We start from the raw sequence: 16,567 nt of genomic DNA on the forward strand, positions 1-16,567 counted from the left end.
CTGTTGTAGATGGTAGGGAAGGGAAAGACAATTTATAGGCATATAACTGAAAACTATAAAGTATTGTTCCAAAATCTAGTGAGAACTCTACCAAGCCTTGAGGAGCAAGATTTGGCTTATTGTAGTATGCCCTGATTTTTTAATTTCCTTACATTTTTGCACTGCATAGCTAAACACATCCTATTTAAGTTCGCATTTTCCATAGAAGTTCTACTATATCAAAACTGTACAAACAGGTTAATGTTAGAACATGCCAATTAGTGTTTTTAGTCCTTTTCAGGTAAATCACATAATTTAGGTCCTAGAGGAAATTGTTCATCAAAATAGACTTTTGGGGCTGGGCATGGTTTTTCACTCCTGTAATCCTAGAACTTTGGAAGGCCCAGGTGGCAGGATAGCTTGAGGTCAGGAGTTTGAGACCAACCTGAGCAAGAGTGAGACCCGGTCTCTACAAAAAAATAGAAAAAAGAAAAAAAAAAATTAGCCGGGCATGGCGTCCTGTGCCTGTAGTCCCAGCTACTTGGGAGGCTGAGGTAAGAGGATCGCTTGAGCCCAGGAGTTTGAGGTTTTAGTAAGCTATGATGATGCCACTGTACTCTAGCCTAAGCAACAGAGTTGAAATCATGTCTCAAAAAAAAAAAAAAATTCTCATTATAAATAAATGATATTTTAGCATAAAACTTTGAGTGGCATTTTATCCTCTTTTGCTATCATGGTAAGTAGTGATTTAACTAAAAACAGCAATTGGGAAGATTCTATATATAAAATATAGGACTTAAGCCTTTTGAAAAATAATTTTTTACTGTTTGATTCTTGGTAGCTCAGAGGTACGGTTTTCATTGTAGGATATACATTGTATATTTTAAAGTGATATTTTATTTTAAAATTTTCGGATAATTTTATGGCCCTACAAGATATGGAAGCATTTGATTATGCAGCTTTTGTTTTTTTTTTTTTGAGACAAGAGTATCACCCTGTTGCCTGGGCTAGAGTGCTCAACCTCAAACTCCTGGGCTCAGGCGATCCACCTGCCTCAGCCTCTGGAGTAGCTGGGACTACAAGCATTCGCCACCATGCCCGGCTAATTTTTAATATATATTTTTAGTTGTCCAGCTAATTTCTTTCTTATTTTTTCAGTAGAGACTGGGGTCTCACTCTTGCTCAGGCAGGTCTCGAACTCCTGAGCTCAAACGATCCACCCGCCTCAGCCTCCCAGAGTGCTAGGATTACAGGCGTGAAGCACCATGGCCAGCCTATGCAGCTTTTTTTTTTTTTAATGTAATACTGTTTATTTAACTTCAGAAACATTTCAGTATTTAAATACAACGTTGCAAATGTGTTTAAGTATAGAAGGTTCTTGAACTTTGATGCAGTGGCTTTTCCACTTTGCTGACAATGAAGAGTTCTACAGTTTGTTTTAAAACAGTTTAAAAACTACCTCACTTAACTAAAAAAACAAAAAAAAGAAAGAAAGAAAAGAATCCAAACACTTCTTATACCAGCTGACCTTGCTTTGTCCACAGCTAAGAATGGCAGCAGAATGCTATGTCACTGTATACAAAAACAAGACAACCTGAAGCTAAATGGATGCCTGCTGCAGTGTCAACAGATTCAGCTCACAGTGCACTCCCTGAGCTATGGCCCCTCCAAAGGGCATATTTCCCCATGGCCTCAATGCCAAGCAAGGAGCAGCAAGAGCTGGTTTTGGTTGTTTGGTTCTTTTTACAAACTATAGATATGTACAGTTGATAACTCAGGACTTCTAGCCAATAACCATACAATAACCACCTTGCAGATGTAAAAAATGCCAGAAACATCTTTAAATGCCTTGTTGCACCAACAGCAAAGTGCACAGAGTGGGGAGAACAGAGTGCTGTTTCATTTTAAAAATGTTTGGAAATAGGTGCAACTTTGATACAGTTTCAGGGTGCTCCAGACACCCATGACCACTTCATGTAAACCACTGAAACAATTTTTAGAGGACTTTGAGACTACAATATGATTGTGATCAAATTTTGTAATTAAAACTAATGAGGGCTATAGACATTTCTCAAATAAGAAATGTATTAATTACAGTGCTCCCCTACTCTAAGGTATTCACAAGGAGATAGATCAACAGTTTTTTATTTCTCCTTCTCCTCTTTCTCCTCTTGCTCTTCCTTCTCATCTTCATTTTCTTCTTCCACCTTTTTCCAGGCAACTTTAGCAGGACCCTTTGCACCATCAAACTTTCCTTTAGACTTACCGTCAGCAACATCCTTCAGCTTTGCAGCCTTAGTGATATAAGGCTGCTTTTCCCTGTCACTTAAGTTATTCCACATGTCACCCAGCTTTTTTGCCACATCTCCATTAGAGATGCTAGGGTTTATGGATTTGATCTTGGGGTGGAATTCTGAACAGAGCAGGAAGAATCAAGATGGTGGCCTTTTGGGGGGCATTAGGGTCCCCCTTTTTTCCTCCTTTAGCTGGTCCATAATCCTTCATTTCCTGAACATAGAGGACTTTATCCACTTCATCCGCCTTTGCCATTTCATCAAATTTAGACTTCTCTTTCCCAGACATTGTCTTCCATCTCTCAGAGCACTTCTTGGAAAATTCTGCAAAATTGACAAGGACCTCTGGGTTTCTCTTCCTGTGTTTTCCTCTGCATGTCTGCACAAAGAAGGCATAAGTAGACATCTTGCCCTTTGGTTTCTTGGGATCACATTTGGCCATCTTGACTATATTGTTCACTAGTCCTTTTATGCAGATATTTGTATTTGTAATTGGGAGATGATCAGCTTCAATAGGGAACTTCAATAGTTGAAGAGTTTGAAGGTGTTATGTTTTGAAAGCAAAAATTATGATGAAAACTATTATTGAAAAATCCAACTCAAGAGGGTGAGGTGGGAGGATTGCTAGAGCCTTGGAGTTCAAGTGCACCTTGGGAAACATAGTAAGACCTGTCTCTTAAAAAAAAAAAATGCTTCAGAGATTTTTTTCTGTTATTTAAATAATAAAATGAGCTTCTTGTATTTTTTGTGTTGGTTTTTCAATAATTATTTATAGGGATTTTAAGAAAAAAATTTGTATGTTGGTATATGTTGTTACTTAGATCATAAATACGAAATTTTCAATAGACGAATTGACTCTAATCAGGTAATAAATGTATGAAGATGAACATTGCCTAGTGCTTCTTATGTGGTCTTCTTTTTTTTTTTTCCTGTTTATTCAAATATGGGGGAAGGGAAATGCTTTTCTGCTTTTTCTTTTTACTTTGAATTTAGAAAGATTTAATCCAAAGGAATAAGACATTCTTTGTATTCAGTTCTTGGATTATGCTATATAGACAAAAATAAGTGTTACTATAAGTGTATTTTGGGACTAAGTATGGTTTAAAGCCAGAGAGGTATATACAAAGGTAGAATAGACATTCAGATGAGGAAGGTGGCAGTGGGAGTTTTAGTTGGTCAGTGTAAATGTGATTAGCCCAGCTGTGTTTGCTGGCTGATGGTTACTGAAGTTAGGATTCTATCCTCTCATAGAGACTGGGAAATAGAGGCCCTATCCTTCCTGATGATTATATTTCAAAAGAATAGTTTTCAGATCCTTGAGAAAGATGCTTCTGAGTTTTAAGAGATACATACTCACAATTGTAAGCCCTTTTTAATAAGTGCTCTAAGGCAGCAGTCCCCAGCCTTTTTGGCACCAGGAACCAGTTTCATGGAAGACAATTTTTCCACGGACTGGGGTGGGGTGGGGTGGGGATGGTTTCGGGATGATTCAATCGCATTACATTTATTTTGTAGTCAAACCTCTCTGCTAATGATAATCTGTATCTACAGCTGCTCCCTGGCACTAGCATCACCACCTCAGATCATCAGGCATTAGATCTCATAAGGAGTGTGCAACCTAGATCCCTTGCATGCCTGGTTTACAGTAGGGTTTGTACTTCTATGAGAATCTAATGCCACCGCTGATCTGCCAGGAGGCGGAGCTTATGTGGTTATACAAGGGATGGGGAGTGGCTGTAAATACAGATGAAGCTTTGCTTACTTGCCGGCCACTCACCTCCTGTTGTGTGGCCCAGTTATTAACAGGCCACAGGCCCGTACTGGTCCACAGCTCCGGGGATTGGGGACCACAGCTCTAAGGGATGTTGGGGGCCTATGGTCAGGTGTTGGCTTGAGCACACAGTAAATCCTCTTGGCAGCGTTGAGCTTTCTCAGGCAGGCATTTTAGTGAGAGGCTGCAGTCACTCCAGGACGCAGCCTTATGTTGCTAGAAGCCATTGGAGAGTTTGGGTCAAGTCTCTTACTGCAGGGGTTTGGATGGAGTTGTTATATGCCAAGAGTTCTGCAGGTCTTACTTCTGAACAGGAGGACTGATGGCTGGAGGACAGCATTGGATAAGAGACTCTTCTTCACTGGAATATGCATGTAATACTTGTTGAGAGACAATTTTTCATGGCTCTCTCATATTCCTGCATGTTTTATTAGCAGAGATACTGGCTGCTCTTTGTTCCATACTATTTTTCAAGAATGTTTGTATAGCAGACAGCCTTGGAAATTAGAGATAGTATCTCCCTCGTGAACCAAGGCTCAGCTCTTTCCCCTACTGTCAGTAGTTACTGAATAAAATCTGTTTTCACCACTTTACCTAATGTCTGGCTGAGTTTATATTAGACAGAGGCAAGGACTTCCCTGGATTTTTTTTATCTCTTCAAAGTTAGAGATAGTATCTCCCTCCTGAACTAAGGTCAGGTTTATTTACTGTCCGGTATGATAAAGATAATATCTCCCTCTGACAGAGGCCAGGCAGACTGTGTTTATTACAATATTTGGGTTTCCTAAACTTGAAGTTCCTTTCCTGTAACACAACCCACTACTTATGTAGGCATTGCTTCTCTGTGTTGCCCTGTGTGATTGGGCTGATGATCTATCTACTGCTATTGCTGTGAGTCTTTGCCTCTGACTCAGTAGTTTCATGTCTTCTGCCAGCATCTGTGAAACTGTGGCAGGCTAATTTGTAGGGTAACTCTCAGACCCTTTATAGTTGCTGACAAATACCTATTGGAAAAAATACAATAGTTATTTTTTTAAATAAAAGTAGTGGAAATCTCTGGGCCTTTTAGGTACCATTCTCATTTGAAAGTGTCAGGCGAACAAGGTATACAGAAACAATGAGGCCTTTGCCTGCAGAGGCATTGACTTCTTGGGGTGGGAGAGAACCAATATTTGTTGAGCGCTTACCATGTTGAAATATACTTTACATATATAGGGGTTGGAATATATTATCTCTTACTCTTTTTCCCCATTATAAATCTGCAAGATAGATGTACTTATCCCCATTTACAGATGAGGAAACTTAGGTTCAGATGTTTTAAGGTCACCCTGGAATTCAAACCTTTATCTATCTGCTATTAAGCCCATGGTCTTTTCATTGTAGTTAACAGCTTCCTAACTTTGTGGAGATGTTAGAGGTGACTTTCTACTTTTCCATGTAGAAGTTTCTTCCATCCTATCTTCATTCAGGCTTTGTGGTCAAGTGGCGGGTTAGTTGTCTGCAAAAATTAGATTATGTGTAGGATCTTTCTCTTACTCTCTTTTTTTGATTGGCATAGGCAAACATAGTTCTGTTTCTTAAACTTTGTGAAATATCTCTAAAAGCATAAGACCATATAAGAGATCTAGTTTGTGGTTTAAGCAGCCCACAATTCATACCATTCTTGGAAGCTTTCTGTGTCATCTTGAAAATACAAAAGAATTTCATATTCTACTGTGTAATATATTTTATGGGGTTTTAAAGAGGTTAATAAATAATATCCTAAGATCAGGACCAGTTGAGAGGATACAGATATCAGACAGGATACAATCAAATTGTCAGTTTTTAAGATTGTGGTAAAATATACACAACAAAATTTACCATTTTAACCATTTTTAAATGTATAGTTCAGTGGCATTAAGTGCATTCACATTGTGGAACCATCACCACTATCCATGTCCTGAATTTTTTATCATCCTCAAATGAAACTCTGGTATTTATTAAGTAATAACGTCCTTACTCCTCCTCCTCCTAGCCCCTGGCAACTAGTATTTTACCTTCTCCATCTAAGAATTTGACTATTCTAAGTACGTCATATAAATGGACTCTTATGATATTTGGCATTTTACATTTACATTTAGCTTGTTTCACTTAGCATAATGTTTTCAAGGTTAACCATGTTGTGCTTTTGTCAAAATTTCCTTCTTTTTGAAGGCTGAATAATATTCCATTGCATTGTATACTACATGGATATTTGAGTTGTTTCCACCTCTTCGCTATTGTGAATAATGCTGCTTTAAATATTGGTGTATGGATATCTCTGTTTGAGTCCTTGCTTTCAGTACTTTTGTGTATATAAACAGAAGTGGAGTTGCTGGATCTTATGGTAATTCTATGTCTCATTTTTTGAGGAACTGCCATACTGTTTTCCATACTAGCAGCACCATTTCACATTCCTACCATTGGTGCACAAATGTTCCTATTTCTCCACTTCCTCACCAATGCTTGTTATTGACTGTTTTTTGTGTTTTTTTTTTTAAATAGAGAGACAGGGTCTCACTCTGTCTGGTGTGATCATAGCTCATTACAGCCTTGAACTCTTGGGCTCAAGCAATGCTCCTGCCTCAGCCTCCCAGGTAGCTAGAACTTAGAGGTACCTGCTACCATATCCAGCTAATTTTTTCATTTTTTTGTAGTAACAGGGTCTCACTGTGTTGCCCAGGGTGGTCTTGAACTCCTGGCCTCAAGCAGTCATCCTGCCTAGAGGCCTCCTAGTGCTGGTATCATAGGCATGAGCTACTGTGCCCAGCCACTCCTATCTTTTGATGTAAGTTACTTTTTCCTCAGCTAAGCAAGCCACCCCCTCCCTTCATCATGTTATTTGTCATCCAGGGAACGAGCCAAAGGTAAGCCTTTTTGGAGGACTTTTTGCCAAATATAAAGTAGGGGTTTTGACCTGTGGCTTGACTGGCACCTCATTTTTATTGATTGCAGCTTACATAAATTGCTCTCTGTAGTTAAATACCTTAAGTTAGCTGTATTAGTTAGGGTTCTCCAGGGAAATAGAACCAATAGGTAGATATTAATCTATAGGGAGAGAGATTATGAGGAATTAGCTAATGTGATTATGGAGGCTGAGAAATCTCACAGCTCTGCTGTCTGTAAGCTGGAAATGAAGGAAAACTGGTGGTATAACTCCAGTCTGAGTCGGAAGGCCCGAGACCCAGTGGAGCCAATGGTTTAAATCCCAGTCCAAGGGCAGGAGAAGACCAATGTCCCAGCTCAAGCAGGCAAGCAGGAAGGGAACGAATCCTCCCTTCTGCCTTATTTTATCCATTGTGGCCCAGTCAAGCTGACACAAAATGAACCATCACAGTGTCTAATTCTTCACCTCTCCCTCATTTCCCTCCGTCTTTCTCCTGAATATTGAGCCTCTTTCTCGTTTTACTCACTCCTTTGCATTAGGCACTTAGAACTGTCCTGTCTGAAGCCCATGCAGCAGGGGTGGGGAACCTGCGGCCTTAAGGTCACATGTGGCCTTCTAGGTCCTTAACTATGGCCTTTTGACCGAATCCAAATCTTACAGAACAAAACCTTTTATTAAAAGGATTAATTAAGCACCAGAATGTAAGGGCTAAAATCTTTTTATTTTATTTTATTAAGGAGCTCACTTATTCTTAAGGCTGCAGGTTCCCCACCCTGGGATGGCTTCAAATACCAGTTATTTGCTTGTATACTGATGACTACCAAGTCTGTATCTCCAGCCCAAGTCATGCCTGCCTTATTGGAGATCTCCCTGTATATGTCCTGCAGGTCCCTGAAATTCAACATGTGAAATTGGAACAAATCCAAAACTTCCTCTGGATCCCTGTTTCACTGAAGACATTAGTTATTCACCCAGTTGTTCTAGCTGGAAATCTGGGTGTTGCCCTTGTCCCTTTTCTCTTATTCTTGTTCTCTCTCATGTCTCTGTCATCTCTTTTTCATTTTGCTCTCTTTCTCACTTCACGTCTAATCAGTTATCAAATCCAGTCATTTCAACCTCCTCAGTCACTGCTGAATCCTGTGTTTATCTTTATTTGTGTAATCCCATCGTGTCTCTTCCAGTAGCAGGAAACACTTTTTATTGTCTGTCTTCAAGGAGATATATTCTTCATAAATTAGATTATAGATTTGAGATGGTATTCCCTTTTTAATTTTTTCCATCCTTTTCAGTGGGTTTTCAGAGTCCTTTGCATTTAGTAGGTGTTGAGTAATTGTGTTGAATTTAAATGAAAGGATTTGAGACTGTTCAAAAAGTAGCTTAATTTTAAAAGCTTCTATATATCTTAAATCTGATAGAGAAGAGTTAAGAAATATGTGTTATAGTAATGGAGATTTAAGAATTGGAGTAATCATTATTAAGATATTTAGGATGAGATAAGTGTCAAACAAAATATAATAATGCCACTTGGCATAGTTCAGTTAATCAGCTATTTTTATATAGACTGTCAGCTTCCAGTACTAATTGCAATGAAATATTAACAAGTTTAAAAGATCAGAAATATACCCAATTTGTTGAGCAGTGTAGTTGCTGAGGGACTGAAGAAGAAATTAACTTTTTCATAGCTTATTTTTCTTTTCTTCTTTTGGTGGGGGGAAGTTCAAACCTTTACTGAGGGGAAGTGGGGCTCGGCAAGAAGCACTGAGGATGATGAGATCCACCTTCCTCGGCCGGGCCAGGACCTCCCAGGCTGTGCAGTTGAGGAAAGCCATGGCTTATTTTTCAATATATTAATTTTTTTTGGACCTTCACTTCTAATTCATAGAACATGAAATAGTATAATATAATCAGATATGTGCTTGTTCCCACTTTAAGAATTAGATTTTATTCATATTAACAAGTACATTTAAAATCTTCTATAGATATTCACACATTTTAAATGGAAATAAAGCATGAGGGTTAGAGGTACTCATGGTAACTCAATTATAAGGAAGTAGAAGAACAAATGTGAACAAAAGATGTTCAGTCACAAAGCTCTTTATGCTGACCACCAGATGGCACAGTCGCTCCTCATCGGCTGGTTGCATTGAGTAGTGGCTAATTCTTGGGATATGTGGAAAAGGAAGGATGAGGGATGCAACCATCTATTCCAAAGAATAGGATGTTCTTAAGTTGGTTCTTTGTAACCTGGAGACACCTGTTTTATATAGTAAAAACAGGCCAGCAGTCTATACTTGCTTATTTAAGTTTCTAGTTCTTTTGAATCTGGCTTTATGCTATTATACTATCAAATAAATCCACGTCATTCATTATCCCTCTTGTAATTTTTTTCATAAAGTTAACTCTTTTTAAATATGCAAGTCAACAAAATACTAACAGCATTAGAAAACTGAACACAAAATGTTATGATATTATGAAATATGAAGATATACTTTGGGTTTTTTGCGGGGGTGGGGACAGTCTTTCTCTATTGCCTGAGCTAGAGTGCAGTGGCATCATAATAGCTCACTACAGCCTCAAACTCCTGGGCTCAAGTGATATCCTCCTGCCTCAGCCTTCTGAGTAGCTGGGACTATAGGCACGCGCCACCAAACTTGGCTAATTTTTAAAACTTTTTTGTAAGGTTGAGGTCTTGCTGTTGCCCAGGCTGGTCTCAAACTCCTGGCCTCAAGCATTCGTCCCACCTTGGCCTCCCCAAGTGCTAGTATTACAGGTGTGAGCCACTGTGTCTGGCCCACTTTGGATTTTTTTAGTGAATGATGCTACTGAAATCGTACACTTTTAAAAATTCATTGGTAGCTATTAAATGACTGATATAAATAGCAGATATGAGCAAAATGAGAAATACCTTTAGTAATACGAGAATAGTGACTGAATAAAGGTAAAGGAGATGATGCATTTTCTTCGACGGCTTTGAAACGAAAATTTTATTGTTTTTCTCAGGTATATAAATAGTATATGAGAAAGTTTTTTGTCACAGTTCACACGCATTTGAAAAATAAATATAGTTTTAGAACCAGAGGACTGAACTATAATTGAGTTGTGATGCTTTTAGTACATGTTAATGGCTGTGACTTGACACTTACCTATTAATAGTAATGAAGGCTTGGTATAGAGAACGCAGATTAAAGAGGAATTCTCAAAATGATGAATTATGAACTATCTTGGTACTTTGAGAAAGTATTTCATTTAGGTTGTATGCCACCTCAGGCCTTTTGTGGGTTGATGCAGAATGTAAATAAATATTCAGATTTTAGAGCTGTAGGACAGAATGGGCAAAGAATAAGTTTTGCAGGCAAGAACAGTTCAGGGAAGCTGAGCTGTGTGTTAAATACCTAAAACAGAGGAAGAATTCTTCAGGGCAGAGTCCAGGGGCATTGGGATTCCTATGGTCCCAAAGGGCTGTTTAAGACTTAAGTCTGGACCAGGCGCTGTGGCTCATGCCTATAATCCTAACACTCTGGGAGGTGAGGCAGGAGGATTGTTTGAGGTCAGGAGTTCGAGACCAGCTTGAGCAAGAGCGAGATCCCGTCTCTACCAAAAATAGAAAAATTAGCCAGGCATCGTGGTGCACACCTGTAGTCTCAGCAGCGCCAGAGGCTGAGGCAGGGGGATCGATCGCCTGAGCCTAGGAGTTTGAGGTTGCTGTGAGCTAGGCTGACGCCACGGCACTCTAACCTGGGCGACAAAGTGAGATTGTGTCTCAAAAAAAAAAACCCAAAAACCAACAACAACAAAAACCTTAAGCCTGGGGAAGATGTGAAAGACAGACAAGATAACTTGGTTGTGACCTGGGGCTGGGACTATAGGAACTGCATCAAAAATTCAAGAGGCTTTGTTTCTAGACAAGAATCCTTTCTTCTATTTGTGGGCTTTAGTAAATATTGAAATGAGAATTTAACTGGTGCTATAGTTTTAACACGACATAATATATAATATTTGATTATCAGAACTTTGAGTTGGCATTTTAGAAGTTAACAACCTTTGTCTTCCTGAGATTAGTGGCCTAATGAAACCAAAAGGACTTGAACAGCTTCACTTAATATTAATAAACAGTTTGCTTGCTAACCATGGAATAAAAGAAAAATGCAGAAAAAAATTAAATAACATATACTCAGTCATGGGAGCAAATTTTTGTTTTGTTTTTTGAGACAGTCTCGCTTCGTCACCCTGGGTAGAGTGCAGTGGCATCATCGTTGCTCACTGCAAAACCTCAAACTTCTAGGCTCAAGTGATCATCTTGCCTCAGCCTCCCAAGTAGCTGGGACTACAAGCTCTCACCATGAGGCCTGGCTTATTTTTCTATTTTTGGGAGAGACGCTGTCTTGCTGTTGCTAAAGCTGGTCTCAAAACTCCTGAACTCAAGCAATCTTTCTGCCTCGGCCTCCCACAGTGCTAGGATTATAGGCATGAGCCACGGTACTCGGCTGGGATCAATTCTTTATTTTTAGATTTGATCTTTATTTTCAAATACTCTGAAGAAACAAGATTAAAAAGGCACCAAACATTGAGTTTAGTTTTGAGGCATCACCCTACTTGCACTCCAGTAATAGCTACTATAATTTTACAATCAAATTGGTCATTTTGTTTCCCTGAGAAAGTCTTTGTCGTCAGTTCTTTTCATTTCTCCTTAAGGTCAATCTAAACCTTGTTTGAACTTTGTTCTGTTGATTATCAACTCTTCCTTTTGCCTTTGACATGCATGTTTTAAACATTGCCGATTGCCTTTCACTTTAAATTTCCTGGATGCTGGTTGGCTGAAATTTTATCAAATATCGTATGTGACTCAGGAATAGTAGAGAAAACATGTTTCATTCCCATTGCATTTTATAGTGTAAAGTTAAAAGATCAGAGTAGAATATGAATGTGAAAGGAATTCTTAATTTAAATGACAAAATGAAAAATGAAGCCTACATATAAGAAAGATAGAGCAGTGTAGGTTTAGCTTTACTGTCTTTTCATAAGTAAAAGGAACCTTAAAATATTCGAAAAGAAACATCAATGAGATACTGCAGCCGGGCGCGGTGGCTCACGCCTGTAATCCTAGCTCTGGGAGGCCGAGGCGGGTGGATCGCTCGAGGTCAGGAGTTCGAGACTAGCCTGAGCAAGAGTGAGACCCCGTCTCTACTAAAAATAGAAAGAAATTATCTGGCCAACTAAAAATATATATACAAAAAAATTAGCCGGGCATGGTGGCTCATGCCTGTAGTCCCAGCTACTCGGGAGGCTGAGGCAGTAGGATCGCTTAAGCCCAGGAGTCTGAGGTTGCTGTGAGCTAGGCTGATGCCACGGCACTCACTCTAGCCCGGGCAACAAAGTGAGACTCTGTCTCAAAAAAAAAAAAAAAAAAAAATGAGATACTGCATTTCCTATGAACCACTTTAACAGAGCATACCTGTAATAAATGAAAAAAGGGGGCAAGAAGTAAAGAAACTCAGTTGTAGTAATGCTAATGATACAGGTCCGGAATAAAGTCTTTCCAGTGTCAAGACTTGTAGTGAGCACTTTGCCTCATCCTATTTGGGATGAGGGAGTGGGAGTGAACTGTCATGCTCTCATCAAAAGCAGGATATTCATTTTAGAAACCAAGGAATCAGAGACATGACAGATTGACTTCTTATGTGCCCCAGTGAGGAGGCACTGTTTTATCTAGAGGCCTTTTTTGGTTTATTCTCACATTATAAAACTGGTGTCTAGAAGTATTGAAAGAGTTATAAATAACATACTTTTATTTATGGTATAATATACCTGTAACACACTTGTTTTATATTTATATGATTTTATATTTGCATAATGATTTTATATTTGGAGTTTATAATATATAATGATTTATGGTGTATTACACTTGTTTTGAGAAAATCTGATAAAATAAAGTCCTATAGGTATGGAATTTTGGGGATTGAATGTCTCTGTTAACCTATAAATTTTACTTCTGAAGAAATTTGAGGCATTTATAGAAAAATATGTGTCTGCATCTACTTTCCAAAGTGCATGGTTATCTTCCTGGGATTGCTTCTAATTTTCACTGACTTTGGCTCTTTCTGTTCTTTTTGAAACAGTGATCACATGGAAAATGTGTATGGTTATTTAATGAAGTACACCAACCTTGTCACTGGGTGGCAGTACAGGTAAGTGTGATTGTGCCACATCTCTCCTAAGAGATCAGAAAACCAGGGCTGATAGTTTTATATTCTGATACTACTGCAGACAAATATGGCTGGGAAACCTTTTAGAGAAGTATTTACTACATTTTCTAAAACTTTGGTGCCTTTGTTCTTAGAGGGTGGGAAGAGTTGACATCTGTCCAAGTGGCAGCCCCTAACTGCCTCAGAAGTTACTCTGAGGATTAAAATCACTTGTTCACCTGCCTTGGGTGTTTTATATTTGCAGAGGTTGGGCATGTAGGGGAAGAGAAATAGGGGTTTGGAGACAGCAAACACATCTATGTCAAGTGCCTGTTTTATGCCGGATTCATAGTTTCTCTGGGATCTTGGAGAGGTTAAATAATCAGCCCGAGGTCACACAAGCAGTCAATAAGCAGGAAAACTAGCTATCTCAAATACTTTGTGGAATTGGTAGTTGCAGGACAGGGGCAGTAAACTTTATTTTTTTATTGTGGTAAAATATACATAACATAAAATTTATCATTTTAACCGTTTCTAACTGTACAGTTCAGTGGCATCGAATACATTTTTACATTTTTGTACAACCATCCCCACCATCCATCTCTAGAACTTTTTTATTTTCTCAAACTGAAACTCTGGGCCCATTATACAGCAACTTCCTCAGCCCCTGGCTACTACTGTTTTACCCCTGTCTGTATGAATTTGACTACTCCAAGTACCTCATATAAGTGGAATCATACAGTATTTGTCCTTACCTGACTAGCTTATTTCACTTAGCATAATGTCTTCAAGCAAGGTTCATCCATGTGGTAGCATGTGTCAGAACTTCCTTCCTTTTTAAGGCTGAATATATACACACACACACACACACACACACACACACACACACACACAAATATACCCACACGCATATGCATACCACATTTTGTATATGCATTCATGTTGATGAATATTTGGGTTTCTTTCACCTTTTGGCTATTGTGAATAATGCTGCTATGAATATTGGTGTATCAGTATCTGTTCAAGTCCCTGCTTTCACTTCTGTTGTGTCTATACCCAGAAGTAGAACGGTTGGATCATGTGGCAATCTTTGTTTAATTTGGAGGGCAAATTCCACACTGTTTCCCATACCATTTGCACCATTTTGCATTCCTGCCAGCAATATGCAAAGGCTTTAATTTCCTCACGTCCTCGCTAACATTTGTAATTTTCTGTTTGTTTTTTTTCTTTTATTATTATGTTTGTTTTGGTTTGGTTTTGAGACAAGGTATTGCTCTGTCGCACAGGCTAGAGTGCAGTGGCATCATCTTAGCTCACTGCAACCTCAAACTCCTGGGCTCAAGCAATCCTTCTGCCTCAGCTTCCTAAGTACCTGGGACTACAGGTGTGCACCACCATGCCTGGCTAATTTTTTCTATTTTTTTTGTAGAGATGGGGTTACACCCTTGCTCAGGCTAGTCTAGATCTCTGGGCCCCAAGTAATACTCCCTCCTTGGACTCCCAAAGTGTTAGAATTACAGGCATGAGCCACCATGTCTGGCCTACTTTTATTGTTATTTTTAATTGACACATAATAATTGTACATATTTATGGAGTACAATGCAATGTGATATTTTGATACATATATATAATTGTGTAATGTTAAAAAATCAGGATAATTAGCATATCTATCACTTCAAACATTTATCAATCATTTCTTTGTATTGGGAACATTCAAAATGTCTCCCCCTCACTTTTTTTTTTAAGACAGGGTCTTGCTCTGTCACCCAGAGGGTGGAGTGCAGTGGTGTGATCATAGCTCATTACTACCTCTAACTCTAACTCCTGGGCTCAAAGGATCCTCCTGCCTCAGCCTCCCAAGTAGCTAGAAGTACAGATATGTGCCACTGTACCCAGCTAGTTTTTAAATTTTTTTGTAGAAATGAGGTTTTGCTGTGTTGCCCAGACTGGTCTCAAACTCCTGGCCTCAAGTAATTCTCCTGCCTTGGCCTCCCACAGTGCTGGGAGTGTACAGGCATGAGCCACCACACTTGGCCTTTTGGTTTTGTTTTCTTTTGGTTTTGTTTTAATAATAGCTATGCTAATGGGTGTGAAGTTGTACCTCTTGTGGTTTTTTTTTTCTTTGTGGCTTATAAACTTTTTTTAAAAGTGATAAGACCAGAATTTAAATCCAAATAATTCTGACTCCAAAGTCTGTGTTTATAGACAAAATTATGTTTGCAAAGTCTATGTATGTTATATCTTGCTGTTTTTAGTTCACATGTTATTTGGAGACTTCTGCTTTTGGCCATGATGGAATACAGGAGCTGGATTTGCCTTCCTACCATAAACAACTAGAAAACAGGCCATAATATATGAAAGAATGATTTTCAGACACTTTAAAGAATAGTAGAAGCACTAAGGAAAAATGTGATTTTTTTTAAAAAGAGAAGGTAATTTGGGCCATGGTTAGTTTAAAGTAACTTTGGGGAATTTGAATAGGGATGATAAGTGCAGGCAAGTTGCAGGTCATATGAAGAGGTCAGAGCTGGATATGAAAACTGAGAAAGGAATCATTCCTGTTGAAGTGAAAAGGGCACTTCTCCAGGGGTCTCAAAGGGAGCCTTTTCATTTTGCATTTTTTCACCTCAGTTTTTTGTCAGTTTTTGAAGACTTGTACATTCGAATGATATACAGAATTGGTTTTTTTTTTTTTTTTTTTTGAGATAGAGTCTCACTCTGTTGCCTGGGCTAGAGTGCCATGGCGTCAGCCTAGCTCACAGCAACTTCAAACTCCTGGGCTCAAGTAATCCTCCTGCCTCAGCCTCATGAGTAGCTGGGACTACAGGCATGCGCCATTATGCCTGACTACTTATTTCTATTTTTAGTTGCCTGGCTAAGTTTTTCTATTTCTAGTAGGGATGGAGTCTCGCTCTTGCTCAGGCTGGTCTCGAACTCCTGACCTCAAGCTATCCTCCCACTTTGGCCTCCCAGAGTGCTAGGATTACAGATGTGAGCCACCAGACCCAGCTGACAGAATATTCATTTTTAAAAATTTTATGTCATCATTGTTGGTACTAGTTTTTGTTCTCTTTCTTTCTTTTTTTTTTTTCTGAGACAGAGTCTCGCTTTGTTGCCTGGGCTAGAGTGAGTGCTGTGGCATCAGCCTAGCTCACAGCAACTTCAAACTCCTGGGCTCAAGTGATCCTCCAGTCCCGTGTATCTGGGACTACAGGCATGCGCTACCATGCCCTGCTAATATTTTCTATATATTTTTGGTTGTACAGCTAATTTCGTTCTATTTTTAGTAGAGACGGGGGTCTCGCTCTTGCTCAGGCTGGTCTCGAACTCCTGAGCTCAAACGATCCGCCCACCTTGGCCTCCCAGAGTGCTAGGATTACAGGTGTGAGCCACCACGCCTGGCCTGTTCTCTTTCTTAAAACTTTCATTCATATAA

The 16,567-nt window shown here is 39.1% G+C and overlaps 1 protein-coding gene and 1 pseudogene across 1 annotated transcript in view; one reads left to right on the forward strand and one right to left on the reverse strand.

The window, feature by feature from the left end:
- The window catches only part of OSBPL11 (oxysterol binding protein like 11), a 76,841-nt gene that overhangs the window by 9,111 nt on the left and 51,163 nt on the right, over positions 1–16,567 (forward strand). Inside the window, exon 2 of the mRNA XM_045540091.1 lies at positions 13,066–13,134. Coding sequence (XP_045396047.1) covers positions 13,066–13,134 — 69 coding nt within the window. The remainder of the gene's footprint in view (positions 1–13,065; positions 13,135–16,567) is intronic.
- On the reverse strand, positions 2,124–2,715 carry LOC123643249 (annotated as a pseudogene).

The sequence above is a fragment of the Lemur catta genome, chromosome 1, assembly GCF_020740605.2.
Source record: "Lemur catta isolate mLemCat1 chromosome 1, mLemCat1.pri, whole genome shotgun sequence".
NCBI classification, from domain to species: Eukaryota; Metazoa; Chordata; class Mammalia; order Primates; family Lemuridae; genus Lemur; species Lemur catta.